At 43.6% G+C, this 21,828-nt stretch overlaps 1 protein-coding gene across 6 annotated transcripts in view; it reads right to left on the bottom strand.

Annotated features, from left to right (window-relative positions):
* Positions 1-7,925: 7,925 nt before the first annotated feature.
* The window catches only part of srfbp1 (serum response factor binding protein 1), a 269,448-nt gene continuing 255,545 nt past the window's right edge, over positions 7,926-21,828 (bottom strand). For all 6 annotated transcript variants that reach the window (XM_068029898.1, XM_068029899.1, XM_068029901.1 and 3 more), the window contains 3 exons: positions 14,887-15,604; positions 14,724-14,758; positions 7,926-8,751 (listed from right to left, as the gene is read on the bottom strand). In XM_068029898.1, the coding sequence (XP_067885999.1) occupies positions 8,567-8,751; positions 14,724-14,758; positions 14,887-15,604 (938 nt within the window). In that variant the 3' untranslated portion in view covers positions 7,926-8,566. The remainder of the gene's footprint in view (positions 8,752-14,723; positions 14,759-14,886; positions 15,605-21,828) is intronic.

Raw genomic sequence — 21,828 nt, 5'->3', positions numbered from 1 at the left:
AGTAGCTAAAGTAAGCATTGATTCCCCCCCCCTCCCCTCCACCACCACCCTTAGAAGCAGGGACAGGAGAAATTATCATGGGGAATAAGGAAGTGGCAGAAAATTTTCTGTCTGTCTTCACAGTAAAAGACACAAACTACATACCAGAGTGGAGGGTAACAAAGGAGCTAATATGAATCCATCGAACCATAAAAAAAAATTACAGCACAGGAGGCCATTCAGCCCATCGTGTCTGTGCCAGCCGAAAAAACTAGCCTCCCAATCTAATCCCAGCTTCCAGTACCTGGTCTATTGCAGGTTACAGCACTTCAGGTGCATGTAGAATGAGGAACTTAAAGTAATTAATATCACCAGAAAAGAAGTATTAGAGAAACCGAAGGGACTAAAAGCTGGTAAATCCTAAGGACCTGATGGCCTACATCTTGGGTTCTAAAAGAGCTGCAGAGACAGTGGATGCACTGGTTATATTTTCCAAAGTTCCCTAGGTTCCACAATGGTCCCAGCAGATTGGAAGTTGGCAAATGTAACAATGCTATTCAAGAAAAGAGGGAGCAAGTAAACAGTGATCTACAGGCCAGTTAGCCTGACATCAGTTGTTGGGAAAATGCCACAATCTATTATTAAGGAAGTCTTAACAATGCACGTAGAAAATCGTAGTGTGATCAAACAGAGTCAACGTGGCTTTACAAATGGGAAATATGATGACAAATTTATTAGAGTCTTTTTGAAGATGAAACAGGAAGGGTAGATATAGGGGAATCAGCAGAGGTAGTATACTTGGATTTCCAAAATGCATTCGATAAGGTGCCACACAAAAGATTAGTATACAAGAAGAGAGCTTATGAAGTTGGCATAATACAGTAGCATGGATGGAGGATTGGTTACCGGACAGGAAGCAAAGAGTAGGGATAAATGGGGCATTTTCAAGTTGGCAGGGTGTAACTAGTGGCGTGCTGCAAGGATCAGTGATGGGGCCTCAGCTATTTACAATCTATGCTAATAACTTAGACAAAGTGACCAAGAGTTTTGTATTTAAGTTTGCTGACAATACAAAGTTATGTGGGAATGTTAGCTGTGAGGAGGGCACAAAGCAGTTGCAAAGAGATAGACAGGTTAAGTGACTGGGCAACAAGGTGGCACATGGAGTATAATGTGGGGAAGTGTGAGGTTATTCACTTTGGTAGCAAGAATAGAAAAACAGAATATTTTTTAAAAGGTATGAAACTTTTAAATGTTGATGCTCAGACAGCCTTGGAAGGAACACAGTCAGTTAGCATGCAAATACAGCAAGTAAGTAGGAAGGCAAATGGCATGTTGGCCTTTATTGCAAGGGGACTGGAGTACAAGAATAAGGAAGACTTGCAACAATTGTATAGGGCTTTGGTGAAACCACATCTGGAATACTGTGCAGAGTTTTGGTCTCCATATCTAAAGAAGTAGATACTTGCCTTGGAGGCAGTACATGAAGATTCACTAGATTGGTTCCTAGGATGAGAGGGTTCTCCTATGATGAGAGGCTGAGTAAATCAGGCCTATACTCTCTGGAGTTCAGAAGAATGAGAGGTGATCTCATTGAAACATACAAGATTCTGAGAGGGCTTGACAGGGTAGACACCGAGAGGTTGTTTCCCCTGCCAGGGAATTTAAAACACAGGGTCACAGTCTCAGGATAAGGATTGATCAGTTAGGACAGAGATGAGGAGAAACTCCTTCACTCAGAGGGTTGTGAAACTTTGGAATTCTCTACCCTAGAGAATTGTGGATGTTCTATCGTTGAGTATATTCAAGGCTCATCTCTCAGGGAATATGGGGACTGGGCAGGAAAGTGGAGTGGAGGCAGAAGATCAACAATGATCATATTGAATTCTTTAATAGAGGGATACGGTCCCCGGAAGTGCAAAAGGTTTTAGTTAAGGCAGGCATCAAGATCGGCGCAGGCTTGGAGGGCCGAATGGCCTGTTCCTGTGCTGTACTGTTCTTTGAATGGTGGAGCAGGCTCAAGGGGCCATATGGTCTATTGCTGCTCCTATTTCTTATGTTTTTTATGGTATTGTGGTGGAATTTATTTTAATATAAAACGTCAACATGTTTATTTTGGGGAACTGTTTCCAATTTATGTGGTTCTGCAAAATGCAAGTGGTTCTGAATCTGCCTTGCTTAAATTGAGGGGTAGTAACAAGGAAGCACAGCTGTTGAAAATCTATGTCTTAAGTTTCTGGCCATGAGCCTTCTTCAAGTTGGGAAAAGGTCGATATAGGCCAGCAAGATAAAAATCAGTGTGGGCAGGCTGTGTTCAGCCCAACTGCAGCCAGAAGCATTTCATGTTATTGGTCATTTCTGTTTTTCCATCAGTGGCACTGTGGTGTGGTGTGGTGTGGGGAGGGCGGGGTGGGTGGTGGCAGAGGAATCATTACTTCAGATGATATTCCATGCAGCAGAGGCATTGACAATATCTGATTTCTGTTAGAAAGTTCAGATATTATCATTTAGGACTAAACATCCACCAGGTGAATAAACAGAATTATAATTTAGGTTTTCAGAACACCATTGCCACAAAATTTAGTTGCTTAGTACCTGTATTTTTAGTGTTATGGGTGCCTTTTTAGTTCTAAAATGGTGTCAGCAGCATGAATGCATACTTCTGGTGTGAGCTAGACTGGACACCATCTTGGGTGTGGCATTAGTTTGCAGGCAGGGAACAAGCACCAGAAGTATGCAGATTGTGATGCCAATCAGGGTGTAATGCTGATTTGTCACCAATGCTGCCATTTTGGAGCTCAACGCTTTAGCTAATGCTCTCTCCTAACCTCGCACGTTTGAACCAATGTTCAGCAGCAGGAAGGACCCCCCCCCCACCACCATCCCCAACCCTGGCTCCAGTGCTATTTAAAGGGATCATCAACTACTTTCAGGTTAATTGCTGACTGATTTCTACTGGCTCTTGCCGAGTTTGTATAAGTGTTTGGTGGTTTGTACTTAATGTTGCTGAAGTGTGGCGGGTGCTGAAGGACTTGGTCTTGACTTCAAGGATTCTCCCAGGTATCTCTGCAGTCGTTTGCCTGCAACATGACGGAGAATGAGCAGACGCAACACAGAGCAGGACAAGCTGCTGGAAGAGGGAGGAGAAGGCGCAGAAAGGCTTTCAGCGGGGGGCCGTATCTGTGGTGGGTGATAAGGGAGCAATTCTCTGAATTGAACCTCAGTGAGGGACAGGGTCAGACGTTTCCACTTCACTGAGAAGGTGCTCACTGAAATCTACCACCTGCTGCAGCCCACAACTGCAACCTCAGAGCAGGGCAAGGACAGCATTGTCAGTGGCTATGAAGGTGACCATGATCACAAACTTTATGCACCTGGCTCTTTTCAGGCTGGAGCAGACGATGTTTGCAACATCTCCCACTGTTGCATAAGGGAGGTCACTGAGGCTGTGTACGCAAAGGGATGAGTTTTGTACCCACGGCGGGGCATTTTTTGGCACTGAGGCAATTAGCTGCTTGGTGCAGGCTCCCTTCCCTTTAAAAAACAGAGGACTGGCAACTCTTCAGTCTCAGCATCGCCACCGGGAATGATAGGCACTGCTGCAACTGCACCCAGCCAGGAGACCCATGCTGGATGCTGACCTCCCCACAAGATAAGTGCGGTCGGGGCTGCTAGCCAATCAGGCAGGCTCTGGCGAGGGGATTCTCAAGGGGGTAGACGTTGCTGCCAGGGGTGGGGGGGGGGGGCACCATGGGCCACAGAGTGCCCGATCAGGAGGACCCCCCGCCAGCCCAAAGGAAGGCCTCCTGGTTTAACTGGGCAACCTCCCCATGTGGCAGGGGGCCCACTAGCCACTGATGAAATGCCAGCGGTAGCAAGACGAGGCCCTTATTTGGCCAATAAAGTGCCTCAGTTAGCCTCTGGGCAGGAAGGCTGACCTCCACCTTCCTTGCCACTGATAAAATTTCATGGTGTCCGGAAGGTGACGGGGACTGCACCCCCACACCATTTTATGGCATCCCACCATCCTCCGCCTCCCAGCTCATCCCTGAAGGGCTGGTAAGATTCAGCCCAAAGAGAGCTTAATATATTTCATTCTCTTGGCAGAGAGAAGCAGGTGGAGCAAACCCATGACTTCACAAAGATTACAGGATTCCACACGATGCAGGGTGCCATTGACTGCAAACACAATGCTTTCCAGCCACCTCATGCCAATTCTGAGCACAACCAGAACGGATTACACTCCCTGAATGTAGGTCAATGCTCGATACCCTAGCAGCAGTCTTGAGCAATGTTCCCTCTAATTATCTTTGGGTGAGTAGCCTCTTCATTTCAATGCTTGGTGCCTTAGGCAGTGGCCACGTACCTGCGTTATGTTAAAGAGGACAACTTGTGAGTGGCCAGCCTTCTGGGTAGCTGTGCATCCACACACGCGTGCACCTTAGAGGGAACTTTGGTCACGATGCCTTCAACCTGTGTTGTACCATCTACATTTCAGCCACTATGATAAACCAGGTGATAGCTGCCACACGAAATGTGATTGAGCAGACCACTGGGGTGCTTTAACAACCCGTCCACTGCCTAGGCAAGACCTGCAGTACTCGGCACAGCATGTGTCAAGATTCACCATCAGCTGTACGCTGTACAACCTCGCCATCTTGAGGGCATAGCCCTTCCCACCAGGTATACCGTGGACAGCTGAGGAGCAGGAAGAGGAGTTAACCAACATATGCCCTTTCTGCCCAGACTGTCCATGATTGACTCCTCTTACTATGTTGCCAATGAATGCAGCCCCAATTCCCATTTCACCAGCAGTCTCATACTTTAATTTCCCTCTGTCAATGACCATCACAGCATCCATTTGGCCACAGTGTCAAAATAAAGGTCACCACAAAACAAAACAAATTTACAAATTAAACCATGCAATATTCCATACAAGAGTCAAGGAATCGCCCTTCTGCATTCCTTTCTTATGTCTTTGCCTGTCCCAGTGCTCCTATGCAGTACTACTCCAGTGGTTGCAGCACAGCTGGTAGAAGGCTGCTGACTTTCACTGGGAGAGACTGCAAATGGCCTTACAGGGCGACCTTGACCAGCTCTGGGCCCAGAAGGCCCGTCTTTAGACTGCTCCATCTCGCGGGCTGGCTGACAGGCAACAACAAGGGCACTCATGAAGTGGCAGTGGTGGGAGATGAATTCTATCAATCTGAGAGAGGACAGCAGTTTCATGCTCCATGGTGCCACTGCCATAGAGTGGTGATTCAACAATCCTAGCAATGTTTTAGAGGAAATTACTGGACTGCTGCAACACCCTTTGCACACTGGTATCCACAGCTATGATGGCAGCAGTAGGTTTCATGAGATCTGTCAGAGTTTGTGTGGCAGCATGCTGATCTTCCATGGCAGCACCCAAACTTGGTGTGGCTTCTGCTTGTATTGCAATGGAAGCTGAGACATCAGCCATCAGACACTACATCACAGTTGGGTCTAGCAGGTGTTCTCCTGGAACCAGTTACCACTTCCACAGTGGAAAAGATGGGCTCCAAGCTCTGCACAAAGCCCTGTACAAAGTTCATGCCAGACTCTAGACACTGCACCTTTACACTGACCGCAGGCTTTCTGGCAGGCCTTCCAATGCACCAAGGATTTTACTCTGTGCATATCCATCAGCCTTCATCTATATTGACGTCCTCATCGCAGTCCATTGCAGCAGAATGGGTATGCGACCTTGCTTTCCAATGAGTTGTCACTTGCACTATCTTTGTTCCCTTCCCTGCTGGAGCCACACCCCTCCTCGTATCCAGTGTCTCACCACAAACAGATCCCACCTATAAGCAATCTTCTGAAGCACGTGCAGTGTCAGCATCTGAGTTGGTTGTTGCGAATGCGAGAGTGGGTGACTGTGCTTCTTCTTTATCACTGTCTTCCTGTTTATCCAACTCTTTCTCTTCCACCGCTACCTGGCCAGGCTGTAGTTCTTTGGTATCTGATAGGAGAAAGATAGACAGGTAGGCCTATGATGAGGGGAGGGTTGGAAAGCAAGAGGTACATGATTGCGCCATCGGAAACTTGTTAATCAGAAGAGATTGTGGGGTGTGAGGAAGAGGATTAGGTACTACCATACCATCATCTTTGATAATTTCAGCCCCGCTGCTGGCCACAGCCACAGTCGTGGCCACTCCAATAATGGCAAGCACAGTGTCTTCCATGGGGGTGAGGACATACATAGAGTCATAGAGATGTACCTGTCCCCTGACAGTTAGCTGCCTCCGGTTATATGCCTTGTCCTGCAAGAGAGAGGGGGAAATGTGTCAGTGAGTGTGGTGCAATGTGTTTGGGTGATGCGGCTATCATGGTTCAATAGCTGGCAATGTGTGCAAGCTGCAAGATATGGGTGTGAGTCTTGCAGCAGTGCTAAGTGTGAAGGTGAGGTGCAGCTATGAAAGACAGTTATTAGTCATGATTAATAGAGATTGTTGGTAGGTGAGTGATGGGGGTGTGGTGCATTGAGCAGTCTCTGAGGCTGGTGGTTCAATTGGTAGGATATGGCATTTAAAGATGCATTCACTGACCACTCGTGTGAGGTTACCAAACGTCTTGCGGTATTATATTCGGGCCCTTGGGGTGAGAATCCTGGCAGTGACCACAATGGCTATCTGGTCCCACTGCCTTTGCCATGTCTATCTGTAGGGCCTCCTGTGGAGAGAGGATATCTCTCTTCCTCTCCAGCTCCTGTACCAAGGCCTCCAGTGCAGCAACTGAGAATCTTAGATCATGCTATCTCTCCTGTTGCACCATTGGTCACTCTTCCTGCGGGCCAGACATGCTTCCTCAGCCACTTGCAACACCTGCACTTTTAAGAGGCGCAGGCTGGCTCTAAGTAGTGCACGATAGCTTTAAGTGGTGCTAGCCTTGCAAGAGCTTCGACCCCCTGCTGAGGCATGCAGCCACTCAATAGCGCATTTAGCCCAGGGCTGGACACTATCACTTCACGAAGTTTCCACGCTACCTGCATTAGAAGCAACAGACACAGGTTCATCGTGCTTTATGATCCTCATGCCCATTTTTGGGGGATTTTTATTTTTACCATGGAAATGTTTAAAGAGAATCCTGTTATGTAACCATGACAACTATAGCAACAGAATCTTATGGTACTGCTGTGTTGTGTTTTTTTAATTCAAAATTCTCTGCTGTCAGAAACACAATGGGTAAGTAACATCACAGAATTTTGCATCTAACACTGAAAACAAAACACACCATAGCCATAACATTCTGTTGCCATAGTTGTATTGATTATATAACAATCGAATACCTATAGTTCTGAGATTCTAAGTTACACCATTGTGGTTTTATACAGTGAATAGCAAAAATCTAGATACTGTGCAAGAACCTCTAGTTTAGTTAAGAGATACAGCACTGAAACAGGCCCTTCGGCCCACCGAGTCTGTGCCGACCATCAACCACCCATTTATACTAATCCTACACTAATCCCATATTCCTACCACATCCCCACCTGTCCCTATATTTTCCCTACCACCTACCTATACTAGGGGCAATTTCTAATGGCCAATTTACCTATCAACCTGCAAGTCTTTGGCATGTGGGAGGAAACCGGAGCACCCGGAGGAAACCCACGCAGACACAGGGAGAACTTGCAAACTCCACACAGGTAGTACCAGGAATTGAACCCGGGTCGCTGGAGCTGTGAGGCTGCGGTGCTAACCACTGCGCCACTGTGCCGCCCATTGCTCTAAATTGCTCTAAATTGCTATTCTGCCCAACTTAATTCATGGCTGGCCTAAGGAATCTAAAATTCTTTGGAGCTGGCAGCAGTCTAAGGGTTAATCAGCATTTGAAAGATAGAAATTTGCTACAGGAAAGTTCCAGGACAGTATCCATGATTTTTGTTTTTGGTTTATAAACAACTTTTGAGTACTCCAGTAAAATATTTCTAACAAGTTAATTTATTCAGAAAACCCCAATCAACACTATTCATCATTAGAAGCTTACACAAAATAAAATGCCTTCAAATATTCAGGGTTAAAGGATCTTCCTGTTGTCGGAACAATCTACAAAAGGTAAAATAGGAAATTATGACATAGATCTGTTTTTACAATTGTGACAAAACACTGAATATCACAAATTTGCATAATCATTAAAATGCTGATTGAGAGGATTTACCAAATCATCTAGTTATAGAAATTATCCAATTTAATTCTATCAGACTTCAACTTTTTCTATATTTGCTTATCTTGAATATTTCAAACCTGAAAATAAAATTCCATAAGCTCCTTATCAAAAAGCATTTCCCAAATTACATACTTACTATTTAACAGATCTTGTAATTTATTTTAATTTGAATTTTAAATGTTTAGTCTTCTATAAAGTGTACTTCAAAAAAAATCTCAACTCTCTGTGATAAATAAATTGCATTAAAATGAACTCTACAATTCCTTTTGGTATAAAAACACAATACAGATGTTTGATATCTATGTGATAACTGTCCTTATGCCTTTTAATGTGATTTTAGAACTGGCTTTAATACAAGACAATGTAATACAATGTTATTTCCCTTGTTAAAAAAGAACTAATCATCAAATCTGATCTTTTTCCCCTGGAATGCAAGGATTTGGGTCTGCTCTTTCCGCCTTCTGCTTGCTTCCCAAGAGGGATGAAGTGATTGCTGTGGCTTTGGAATTGCAACACCAGGCCTCCCACATGATCTCTCACGAAAGGACAAATTTTTGTTTCGAGGCTTTTTTTGTATAATATCTGTACAGGCAAAAAGCAACAATAAAAGAATTATGATGTACAAGCAATCGGAGCTCATTTACAGTACAATGTAATTATACCACATCATAAGAACGTAAGAACACAAGAAATAGGAGCAGGAGTAGGCCATTCAGCCCCTCAAGCCTGCCTCGCCATTCAATAAGATCATGGCTGCTCTGCCCCAGACCTCAACTCCTCTTTCGTGCCAGTTCCTCATAGCCCTCAACTCCCCCATATTTCAAAAATCTATCTACCACCTCTTTAAATTTCAGTGATCTAGCCTCCACAACTGTCTGGGGTAGAGAATTCCAGACATTCACCATCCTCTGAGAGAAGAAATTTCTTTGCCTCTCAGTTTTAAATGAGTGCCCCCTTATTCTGTAACTATGTCCCCTAGTTTGAGATTCCGCCACTAGTGGAAACATATTCTCAACATCTACCCTGTCAAGCCCCTCAGAATCTTGTACATTTCAATAAGATCACCCCTCATTCTTCTAAACTTTAATGAATAAAGGCCTAACCTGTTTAGCCATTCTTGATAAGTCAACTCCTTCATCCCAGGAATCAGCCTAGTGAATCTCTTTTGAACTGCCTCCAATGCCAGTATAACCTTTCTTGAATATGGGGACCAAAACTGACACAGTACTCCAGATGCGGTCTCACCAACGCCCTGTACAGTTGTAACAAGACTTCCCTATTTTAAAATTCCAAACCCCCTAGCAACAAAAGCCAAAATTCCATTTGCCTTCTTAATTACTTGCTGTACCTGCACGCTAACATTTTGTGTTTCATGCACAAGAACACCCAGATCCCTCTGTGCTGCACTTTTTTGGAGTCTCTCTCCATTTAAATAATAGTCTGCCTTTTGATTCTTCCTACCAAAGTGCCAAAGTGCATGACCTCACACTTTCCTACATTAAACTCCATCTGCCAAGTTTTTGCCCACTCACTCAACCTATCTATATCCTCTTGCAGATTCTTTACGTCCTCATCACAACATGCCCTCCCACCTATTTCTGTATTGTCAGCAAATTTGGATATATTACAATCTGCCCCCTCCTCCAAGTCATTAATATAGATAGTAAATAATTGAAGCCCTAGGACTGATCCTTGTGGCACTCCACTAGTTACGTCTTTTCAACCTGAAAAAGACCCATTAATCCCGACTCTCTGTCTTCTGTGAGTTAACCAATCCTCAATGCCAATATTAACCCCAATACCATGAGCTCCTATCTTGTGCAATAATCTTTTATGTGGCACCTTATTGAATGCCTTCTGGAAATCCAAATACACTACATCTACCGGTTCCCCTTTATCAATTCTGCTTGTTATATCCTCAAAAAACTCTAGCAAATTTGTCAAACATGATTTCCCTTTCACAAAACTATGTTGACTCTGTTTGATTACATTAAGCTTTTCTAAATGTCCTGTTATTTCTTCCTTAGTAATGGACTCTAGCATTTTCCCAATGACCAATGTTAGGCTGACTGGCCTACAGTTTCCTGCTTTTTGTCTCCCTCCCTTCTTGAACAGGGGCGTCACATTAGTGGTTTTCCAATCTGCTGGGACCCTCCCGGAACCCAGTGAGTTCTGGAATATTTTGACCAATGCCTCCACTATCTCTGCAACCAATTCCTTTAAAACCCTTGGATGTAGGCCATCAGGTCCCGGCGACTTGTGTGCCTTTAGTCCCATTAGTTTGTCAAATACTTTGTCCCTCGTGCTAGAGACTGTTACAAGATCTTTCCTCCCATTAGCTCCTTGCTTATCTGATATCTGTGGGATGTTTATAGTGTCCTCCACCGTGAAAACCGATGCAAAATATTGGTTGAAGTTATCTGCCATTTCCCTGTTTCCCGTTATCAATTCTCCAGTCACATCCTCCAAGGGTCCCATGCTCACTTTAGCTACTCTCTTTTTATATACCCGCAGAAGCTCTTGCTGTTTGTTTTTATATTTCATGCTAGGCCACATCTGCCAAGAATGAGGCACATTAATTTTGTCATGAACATTGATATTAAACTGTTACTGGAGTGAAGAAAGGACTTGTTATACAGATCAGCCGTGGCTGGAAAAGACATTTGCATATTAACAAACGGTGATTGGAAGGGCAATGGACCTTGATCATCAAGTAATGGGTGTAAAAGGAGCATTCCAGAGACTGCTAAGGTGATACAATACAAGACATGGTCAGACCATGGTCAGACATGCCTAACCTGCTTGGCAACCTGGGTTTTTCTGAATTGTACAAACAGTTTGAACTGGGAGAATGTCTGTTTGCTCCTGAACTTAGAAGTTCTCTCCTGTCTGTTCCCATCTCTTTCTCACAAACCTCTGAATCCACAAAAGACACATGAACCCCAAGAGAGAAAAGTCTCCGACAGTGAACAAGGTTTAAGAAGAATACTGGGCCCCAACGGAAAGCAAGGTCTACCTACAATCAAGGACTCTACAGTGAGCTCAAAGAACAGTAACAAAATCTCGTCAAATATTGCCTCAAACTTTTCCACTTTATTTTTCTTCTGCTCTTTTCTGTCTCTATTTGCATGTGTGTATTGTGTATGCATGCTAGTGTGGGCGCGTCGTGTATCCGTCGGTATCAACCGAATTAGAGTTTCAGTTTAATAAATTTCAACTTTTCTTTAAACCTAAGAAAGCCTGTTTGTGCTGGTTTCTTTGCCTTATAATTGGAAAGCAGTGAACAAGGATTCACCAACGGGGAGCTAAAAACATGCTGTGTTTAAAATTAAACCCTGTTACGGTAAGACCAGGTGAAGGCTGAAAGGGACCCCTAGATATCTTTCTCACCTGGGCATAACACACACAAGGGATTTCAAATCCACATACCATTCTCCCAGACTGATATATATTTTAAAAAGTATCAAATGTCATCTTTTAATAGTATTTATTTTATTTTTAGAAAAAATATGATCCTTTACACAGCATTTGCATTAAAAATACCTACAGGACCAGAAATAACAAAAGTAAGTAATTTTGTGCCACTTACTGAGTGCAGGAAATTCTAAACTTAATTGAAGTAACAAATAATGTGGAAATTTCAGAGATAACAAATTGAATGGGATATGTTTTGTTTTAAAAATGATGTGTGTAGGCTTTCATAGACATACAATGGTCCAATCTATTTGTCATAAAAATATCTCCCTAGCTCCAGGGTAGTGCTATGAGTTACCACATTACCATTTTACTTCTAAAATCTGGGTTTGAATCCAGACCAAACTGATGGAATGAAAATTTGTTTTTTCTGCCAGATTTAAGGGTTTTACATGGAATGAGCTATGACGTTTTACCCCAGATCCTAATGACCATGACTCTATAAGTACATCAATAGGGTTATAAAGATTGACATATGAAAAATTTACACTTATACAATAGGGATGCTTTCTTCATTGAAACACATTTTTGAGGCACAGTAGTAAATGTTTTCGTGGTGTCAGTCTCAACGGGGTTTGCTGATTGCTAGGGCTCAGCGATGATATTCACTTCTTTAATATTTTACTTGCAGCCTTGGCAGCCTTATTCTGCATCTGTCCCGCAGCACCGAATATCCAAAGTGAGAAAGTATTTCATTTCTGAGTACTGATGAAGACCAATTTTTAAAAATGTGATCATTAAAAAAAAATCATAAAACATGTCATATTTTTCTAGTGAGACCTGACATTATCAACGTTTGGTCTTATATACTCTGCACGCCACCTTGCCTTGCTCATAGGGATCTCCTCAAGGAACAAAATCCTTTTGGCATCAATCCTTGTAGATGATGATTTTTGCTCATTTACCGTCAAGGGCAGGGAAAGTTTTGCATTTTCATGTATTGGAAAACTATGATTATTCAACTCTATCAGAAAACTGAACAAACTGGAGAACAGTCCTTGACATGATCTGTTAGAAGAGACATAAACATTGGGCTAATTGACATAGCTTATTCTTTTATGAAGGCGGCTGTGGATGCTCAGTTGATGAATATATCCAAGATAGAAACAAAATATCTACTGAATTCAAAGGGAATCAAGGGACATGGAGCTAGGGTGGGAAAGTGGAATTGATGCAGAAGTTCAGCCATGATCTTAGTGAATGGCGGAGTAAGTTAGAGGGTTTGTATGGCCTACTATTTCTGCTTCTATTTCTTGTTACGAGAGTGCTTCTTTTTTTTTTGTAAAATATGTTTTAAGGAATTGTAGTTGAATTATGGACATTGATTTATCTGGAAGCTTGAAGAGATGCTGAACTTGGTGATCTTTTTAAAACGAGGTCACCAGAAGGATTCCTGGACTTGGCTTGTAAACAAGCCCTTACTGGAAGGCACCTGTTTTCAGATAAAACACCAGCAGGGAGCTTGTTGTTTTGACTTGGAGAAGATGTTTACAGAGAAGTGACAGGTCACGATTTATAGGGGTCAGGAGGCTTGATTCTTGTGACATTGTTTTTGGTTTAATTTTGAATTGTTAAAAAAAGGTTTTTGCCTGCCAAGAAAACCCAGCTAATCTCTTTCTCTGTATTTGAAAGAAACCCTGCATATCGAGTGTGCCAGACTCTTTCCTCCTGTATTTGAAGAAACCCTGCCTATCGAATGTGTGGGAACTGAAACCCCTGTTGCTGCATTTCTGCTGTAAGGCCTATCTGAAGCCTCTGTAGCTGCATTTCTTGGAAAGCCTACCCAAACTGATCTTCAACATTGCCTGTAAAGTACTGTTCTCGGAATAGCCCAGTGACAGCCGTCTATACGCACTGGGGACGCCAAACCAAAACCAAGGACATTTTTATTTTATTTATTTTATTTAATTTAATTTAGAGATACAGCACTGAAACAGGCCCTTTGGCCCACCGAGTCTGTGCCGACCAACAACCACCCATTTATACTAATCCTACATTAATCCCATATTTCCTACCACATCCCCACCATTCTCCTACCACCTACCTACACTAGGGGAAATTTACAATAGCCAATTTACCTATCAACCTGCAAGTCTTTGACTGTGGGAGGAAACTGAAGCACCCGGCGGAAACCCGGTCACAGGGAGAACTTCCATATCTTCTCTTTTTTTCTGCAAGAATGAGCAAGTATCCAACCTAAGTGATTTTTTTGGTCATTATTTTGCAACAGAGCTCTAAAGCAAAATTCCCCTTTATTTTTCCGGATGACCGATGTATGTATGTATGTATGTTTGTGTGAGTATGAGGGGCTAAGATAAAAAAGGGAATGGTTATACTTCAATCTGTGTGTTTATGCTTTGCTTCTCTATTGGTTAAGACTTGTTTTATAATAAACTGATAATTTTGTTGTTTATTAAAGGTTGGTGCGTTTTATTCTGGGATAAAAATAGAGTCTATGATTGACCGTACTGGTAAGTGGGAAAAAATTTAAATATATCTTGTGACCCGTGGAGAAGTGGAACTAGAATAAACAATGCACTCCTCCCGTCTCAGTTATAACATTACGTTTTTATATGACTCCTTTCTCTAGTAAGTTATTTTCTTCCTCTCTTTTGCTGCTTTTCCTAGAAAATTCTGCAGTAGATGGGAGTGTGGAATTCGAGACACAAATGGATCAGCCATGATCTTATTAAATGGTGGAGCAGGCTAGAGGGAATGAATGGCCTACTTCTGCTCCTAATTCGTATGTTTTCTGCTTTAAATAAGCCCTTAAGAAGTGCATGAGAGCGGCCTTGTTGACCACTACCCTCCCAGACTCTGCTCGGTATTTGCACACAAAGACAGAGGGCAAACCCACATCCCAACACTATATGATGACACCAATTGGTGCTCCCAAACACTCCATCTTACTGTGTGTTCCCTACTTGCTTACATAATTCTAATGGTGTGATACTCCACAGCAGAGAGCATAACAGCACAATGAAATTCAGTTTCACAATTAGGGATGAAGCATATTTAAAAGCTAATAATTGGAGTCAAAATGATCACAGAAAAGCCATAAAAAAAGTATCTACACCGACCTGATTTCTTGTTCTTGATATTTCCTTGAATGTTGCTGAGAAAATATAGACAAGGTTTGAAATAGTTTATCTAGTTGTTGGGAAACAGTATTTATTTTTTATATTATTTGTAACAATTTAATTCAAAAATAAATTTGAAACTGAAATTAAACCTGGCTCTTACCTCTTCTGCTTTGATGCCTTTGAACCAGACAAATTATTACAAAATAAAGATCCAAACGTTGTTTTTCTGCTGTTCTTTTTTCCACCATAACAAATGGGATCACTCTTTCCTTCCTTCATACTACTTGGCATAATCTTTTCATCTTCTTTCACACTGTTGGTTTCAAAAATTGGATCGAATTCTTGCTTCTTTTTGTTTGTTCTTTTCACTTTTCCAATAAAGAAATCGTCATCCTCACTGTCATCACTAGATGTCTGATTGTAAAACCGCTCCTCTGTACTATCATCAAAATACTTCTTTTCTTCATCACCAGAGACATCCAGATCACTGGTATCTGCTTCAATGGGTTTTGTATTCTGTGATTTAACGGAAACTTGTAATTTTTCCTGTGCATTTGACAGCGTTAACGTGTTCTCTTCAATATTTGGAGAAGTCAATGCCACTTCTGCAGTTTGGGCTGTGGAGGTTCCAGCATGATTGCAATTCTCTTCATTCGGAGCTTTGGTTTCAGATTTGTCTCCAGTTGCACTGGTTTGTTTGATGGCTGTTTTTCTGGTTCTGTCACCTGCAGTATCATCTTCTTTTATCACTTTTGTATTATCAGCTGAACTTTCTTCTGGACTTGCCTGTTGTAATGATCTTGTTTGCAGATTAGGTGCATTCTGCAATCCCTGCCCTTTTGTTTTTTGTCTGGCTTCTTTGAATGAATTTACAGCAGCTGGAAGAAAACAAGTAAAAACCTTCACTAAAACATTTAATTCACAACACCAGTTTTCAGACTTTTTAAAAATCACATTTACCTGCGCTACAGAATTTCCACATCTGAACTGTTATTCTCCAACTTGGCTTTTTAGAAGAGTTAGTTACAGCGAGAAACCCATTCATAAGAGTGTACACGTAAAGAGAATATTTTGTCATTTGCTATTGCTAAATACAACTAGATAAACAGAATGCGCTGTGCGGATCCCATGTGGTGGCTTCTATTTAATTGTTTTGTGTTTGGAAGAGGAGAAATGTGTTAAAATGTTCACAAAGCATTATCTTAAAACACCTTAGATTTTTAAAATAACATTTAATACTTCTTTAATTCAGTCCTGGAGTTAATTTATTAAAAAAATTAAAGTACTTTATAAAAGGTTACCAGTTGATTTACACTGATCTGAAAGTGGCAGTTACATGAGATGGATAAGTAGCATCTCGCATGCCGATGACCTTTGTCATTATAATCTTGGTCACTGTATTGGATAATGCAATATACACATACTGAATTTAATTGACTTAACTTAATTGGGGCGCCGCACTCTGCGGCGGCGTCCTTCAAACTTGGCGGTACTATATTAATCACGGGGGCTCATTTCCATAGAGGCCGTGCGCCGCACCCCCCATATTACATGGGGAGAGGCGGGACATTTGGCGCAGCGAAAGTTTTGACAGTTGTACAGCAGGTGCTGGGGCCCTATTTTAAGCACCTCAGCACCTGATTCCTGACAGCTGTCAAAGAATACTTACCTAACTGCTGAAGAGTGGGGCTGCTGTCAGCAAAGCAGAAAGTGCTGCAGAAAACCAGAAAGTCGGGCAGCATCCGTGGAGAGAGAAGCAGAGTTAACTTGTCCAAGTTCACAGACCTAAAAGTTAACTCTGCTTCTCTCTCCACAGATGCTGCCTGACCTACTGAGTTACCCCAGCACTTTCTGCTTTGCCGCCACATACTTACCCTGCTGTGTCCCAGTGTCCTGTGCAGTTGTGAACCTCTTCTCCCACTCAAGTGTAACATTCCTTCTTGTAGGCGTGCCGCACCTGGGTGAATAATCGTACATCTGCACATTCCAGGACATGAGACGTAAATAGACCATAAAAGGTATTACAGAGGTTTACAGAGAACACACTGGAACAAATGGGAATGCATGGGTGTCATAGCAATGTAAATACTTCTTGCACTAAATGTTCCTCACCAACATGTGTGTCCTTTTCTCTGTGTGAATGATGTGTGTCAGCATGTAGCACCAATGTCACGTCCCTTTGCACCGTTGGCCCTTCGGGAGAGCCAACGTATGCTATATCATTGCCATGCCACCATTACTCATGAGCGTCTCCACGGATGCAGTGACATGGACATTGGTTCTGTCAGCTGCTGCCTCTAATGGTTTACACAGGGATACTGCAGATGTGAGCGAGGGTGATGTGCGGCTTGCAGAGATCATGTTGGCTCCTATGGTGCAGAGAGCCTTTGTCTGATAAGCCACTTCCATACATCCCTACTTCACTGCTAGTCCTGCGTGCAGAGCCTGGGTGCCATCTGCCCTCCCATGTGTTTTTTAGGTTGTAGGTCCTCAGCGTCCTCATAGTCCGAGGAGGAATTCTGGTGATGTCTCTCCTCATCATGCCAGGCCTGACCCCTATTGGGTGCGTAGTTGTGCAGAGCACCAAAGAAAGGAGGGGGCCTTTTTGGCCTGTAGTACAGGGCATCATCCTATCCATACAGGCATCGGAGGCGCTTTTTCAGCATGCTGATCTCCTGCTCAATGGTGGCTCATGTAGCTCAGTGGCTGGCATTGTATTTCTCCTTTGCAGCAGTGGTGGAGTCTCTCACTGGTGTCGGGAGCCATGTCTGCAAAGGATAGCCCTTATCTCCAAGAAGCCACCCCTCCATCTGAGCCAGTTCAGTGAACAGCAGTGGCAGCCGGGACTGGCGCAAGACCCAGATGTCATGGCAGCTGCCTGAGAAGCGGTCACACATTCGCTGCAAGCATCTGCAGTGATCACATACCAGCTTTACCTACGTTGAGAAGTCTCCTTTAATGATGATGTCTGCAGGTGGTAGCCTGGCAGTAGGCTTGATGGCCACATGAGTGCAGTCTATGAACAATACAACCTATGGTTCTCCGGCAATGGTACCAGAACCAATGGCCCTCTGGGCCTGGCTGTGAGTCCATCCTGAAGTGGAAATACTCACTGGCCCTCCTGTGCAGGGCACTGGTGACCTCCCTGATGCAGCGGTGCACTGCTGACTGTGTGATCCCACAAAGGTCTCTGGTGGGCCCCTAAAAAGGTGCAGAGCTATCAGGCTTGAGAACCGCTGCCACTATGAAGAACAAAGGCATGGGATGTCCACCGGCTGCAGGTCATCCTTGAACAGGGCACAGAGATGTGTCACCACCCTCTCTATATGCGCAATCGCCTCTGCCACTGGTGTTCTGACATCCGGTGGCATCTCATGTCGGGCCTGTAGATGCACAACAAATGTAATGGCGAGCTCCCCTTGGGGTTGCTGCTCATGACTGGGGGTCTCTATGTGGAACGCACCTGCCTGTTGGTATTGCCTCTGGTGCATACCGATCCTCACGAGCAGAGGATTACACGATGGAGGATGAACCTAACCTATTTCCATGTGATAAATAAAGTTGAACCCTGCAGGTATTCGAAGGTTCCTAACAGGACAGGGATTGGTGTTGACGGGTACATCAGCTGCTTTCCTGGATCAACTATGTGGTGTGCCATGGCATTGCCCATCTTGGCCAACACACAGAGTGGCACAGCATGACCACATCAACATCCTACCAGCTGAATCGATTGCCCCCACCATCCATACAACTTTAATGCTCCTGCCCTTTCTGGCACCCTCCCCACACACAGGGTGCCTAGTGTGCCATCGCTCCCTCACAAACACGAACAAACACAGAGCGTACGCTGTTAACAGAGGGATGGAATACAGTACCTCCCTTCATGCCAGCAGAGCTTTCTCACCAGGAATGCCAGGCACCTTCCCTTTAAGAATGCAGAGTGAGACCCCTGTAATGCCCCCCTCCCTTCCTTTACGAAAGCAGTGTGAGACCCCTGTAATACCCCCCTCCCTCCTCCCTTTAAGAATGCAGAGTGAGACCCCTGTAATGCTCCCCTCCCTTCTCCCTTTAAGAATGCAGAGCGAGACCCCTGTAATACCCCTCTCCCTCCTCCCTTTAAGAATGCAGAGTGAGACCCCTATAATGCCCCGCTCCCTCCTCCCTTTAAGAATGCAGAGTGAGACCCCTGTAATACCCCCTCCCTCCTCCCTTTAAGAATGCAGAGTGAGACCCCTATAATGCCCCCCTCCCTTCTCTTTTTAAGAATGAAGAGTGAGACCCCTGAGAAGAAACTTACCTTCTCTCCTGAAACCTTCTGCCTCTGTAGACCCGCCGGCCTTTCCAATCGTTAACGGGACGGCACGTGATGGCCACCCATTCATCGTAAAATCTGGAAGTGTCTATGGAGAGGCGGCGGGCTGCATAATCAGCAGAGGTAAGTACGGTTTACCATATGCTAATTGAGGTGCCGCCGCCATGTGGCGGGGGGACCGCACCGAGATATCGCTGCGGCTGGTAATATGTGGCGAGCCCTTCTCAACGTCGCGGTGGGCCTCTCCCCACAGCATTTTACCAGTCCCCGCGCTGTGACCTGCGGTGTCGAGGGGCTGGTAAAATTCAGCCCATACATTTAAAATGATTACATACACATACAGTCATTTAAAATGAAAGCATACAAAGTAAAGATTCTTTCCCAGAATTTGAAAGGGTTTTAGTGATTTGAGATAATTTTTTTTTAGTGTGAAGATTTATTGCAAAGGGAGAGGGTCTTAATTTGCAAAAATTAGAAAATATCCCAAGAATTTACCATTGTTGATCAATACTAAAAATATTTATTTGAATGTACAGATAGGCAACAGATTAATGGATTAACAGCATTGGAGACAGCTGGTAAATATGAAAGAAGAAATGTGAATTTAACTGCAAAACACATTAAACGTGTATCGTTTTAACTCATTCTGTAAAAATGAAGTAGCTTTTAAAGTACATTCATTGCAAAAAATCTACGGATATTTACTCTTACACAATGCAATGACATTCTGTCTACATTTATATCCACATTTTGGAGGTGTTGTGGGGAAAAGAGAGGCAGGGGAGTTAAAGAAATGCATCTAAGCCTACTCAAACACTCCAAATACTTGAGGCAGCATTTGGTAAACTTTATGTTGTGGGTTTGAAGCTGTCACTAAACTGCAAACCTTTTTCACTACAGTTTCTTGGCATTCTATCTGTAACTCGATGAGACCATATGCTCCTGCAACTTTGTCAACTGAAAAAGTGGCAAAGATTAGTATAATTTGCCAGTGCTATAAGTATATAATGGATATGCCTCTTCTCTATATTGTTAGGGAATTTAGAATTTAGCTTGTTGTAAAAAAGAAATGAATAAACATTCCTTTTCTTAAAGCGTTATCTCCTGGCTGCTGCAAGAACATTAGCCCTCTCTCGTGATTAGTGAGTTTCCTATGTGATTGTGATATGTTCTTACAGAATCAAACATTATAGCACAAGGGAAGCCATTTGACTTGTTGGCCCTTGTTTATTGAGACGGTGAACAGCATTAGAGTAGTCAATACCAAAATTGCAACTTGTGATTTACAAAATTCTTCACCAATTGTTTTGTTAGCTAAACCCTATTTTCCAAAATATGACTTAGTTTTACTTTTTATGAGAAAAGCTAATAGCCCAGATCTTAAGGTCAGTGGCAAATGAACGGGATGCGCCGTTCAATACATTGACAACTTCCCAGACTTTTTGTGGGCTTTTAAGCGAAGACTCGCTGTCGTCGTGCATCTGATCCAGTATGACGTCCTCTATAGGGGGATTTGTGGCAGGGCAAGCAACAGTGAGACTCTTCAACTAATCAGATTGAAGAATCTTCACTGAAACATGCAGGGGACTAAACTGGACAGCTCCCAAAAAACAGGCATGGGGATCCAACATGCAATTACCCTACACCCATTCAACATGATGCAGACAGTATGCCAACTTCATGCTGCGTGCTCATTACAATGATTGCAGTGTACAGCCTGTGCTAACCGTGCTGTTGAGTGGGTGCATGCATGAACTGGGGGTCCTAAATTGTAGGAGGGCAGCATGAGCTATCGCTAGCCTGCACTACTTAAAGCTAGCCTGCAACTCTTAAAGGGGAGGTGCATTGTGGCTGGAGCAGGTGGTGGAAGTCCTTGTAGAAATCACTCAGAAAAAGACTGAACAATGGCACAACACGAAATAGAGCGAGCAGGCTCCAAGGAACTCGAATGCTGCACTGGAGTCCTTGGTGGGGGTGGTGCAAAGGAGGAGAAAAATGCTGTATCCACAGGAAGCCAGAAGGTCCTCCAGACAAATGCTCAAATAGCAGTGGGAGCAGACAGCCATGGCAATCAATGCCAGGAGTCAAGCCCCAAGGACCTGGATGCAATGCCACAAGAAGTTCAATGACTTCACAGCAAATGCATCCTCAAATGTTTTATATACCAACTGTAACACGAGCTTCTGATACTGCTCAATGCACAACAACCCCATCACTCACCTACCAGCAATCTCTATCAATCAGGACACTGAGTCAACATTCATAGCTACACTTCCCCTTTAGACACGTAGCGATGCTGCAAGGTTCACACCCACATCTCAGAGCTTGCACACACTACCAGCTATTCATCCACAAGTCACATCACCCAAGCAGATTGAATTACACTTGATAACACACTTCTCTCTCTCTTGCAAGAAAAGGTGCATGCCTGCATGTCCTTACCCCCATGGAGGAGGCAGTGCTTGCTATCATTGGAGTGGCCACTGCTGAAGATGTGGCCAGCGGCAGGGCTGAAAGCATTAAAGATGATAGTATCCTCATACCTAATCCTCCTTCTCACATCCCTCTTCCCCCTCATCACACAATCTCTTCAGATTTACAAGCTGCAGATGGTATTAGCATGCACCTCTTGCTTCCCCCAACCCCTTGTGTCTTTCTCCTTTGGATAGCTAACAATGGTCACCTGACCAGGCATCAGTGGAAGAGCAACAAGTCACTGATGACGAAGAAGCACCATCACTTGATTTCACACTTGCCATCACCAGCTCAGATAACTGACCTTGCATGTAA

The sequence above is a fragment of the Heterodontus francisci genome, chromosome 4, assembly GCF_036365525.1.
Source record: "Heterodontus francisci isolate sHetFra1 chromosome 4, sHetFra1.hap1, whole genome shotgun sequence".
Taxonomy (NCBI): domain Eukaryota; kingdom Metazoa; phylum Chordata; class Chondrichthyes; order Heterodontiformes; family Heterodontidae; genus Heterodontus; species Heterodontus francisci.
This window is presented reverse-complemented; position numbering and strand designations above follow the sequence as displayed.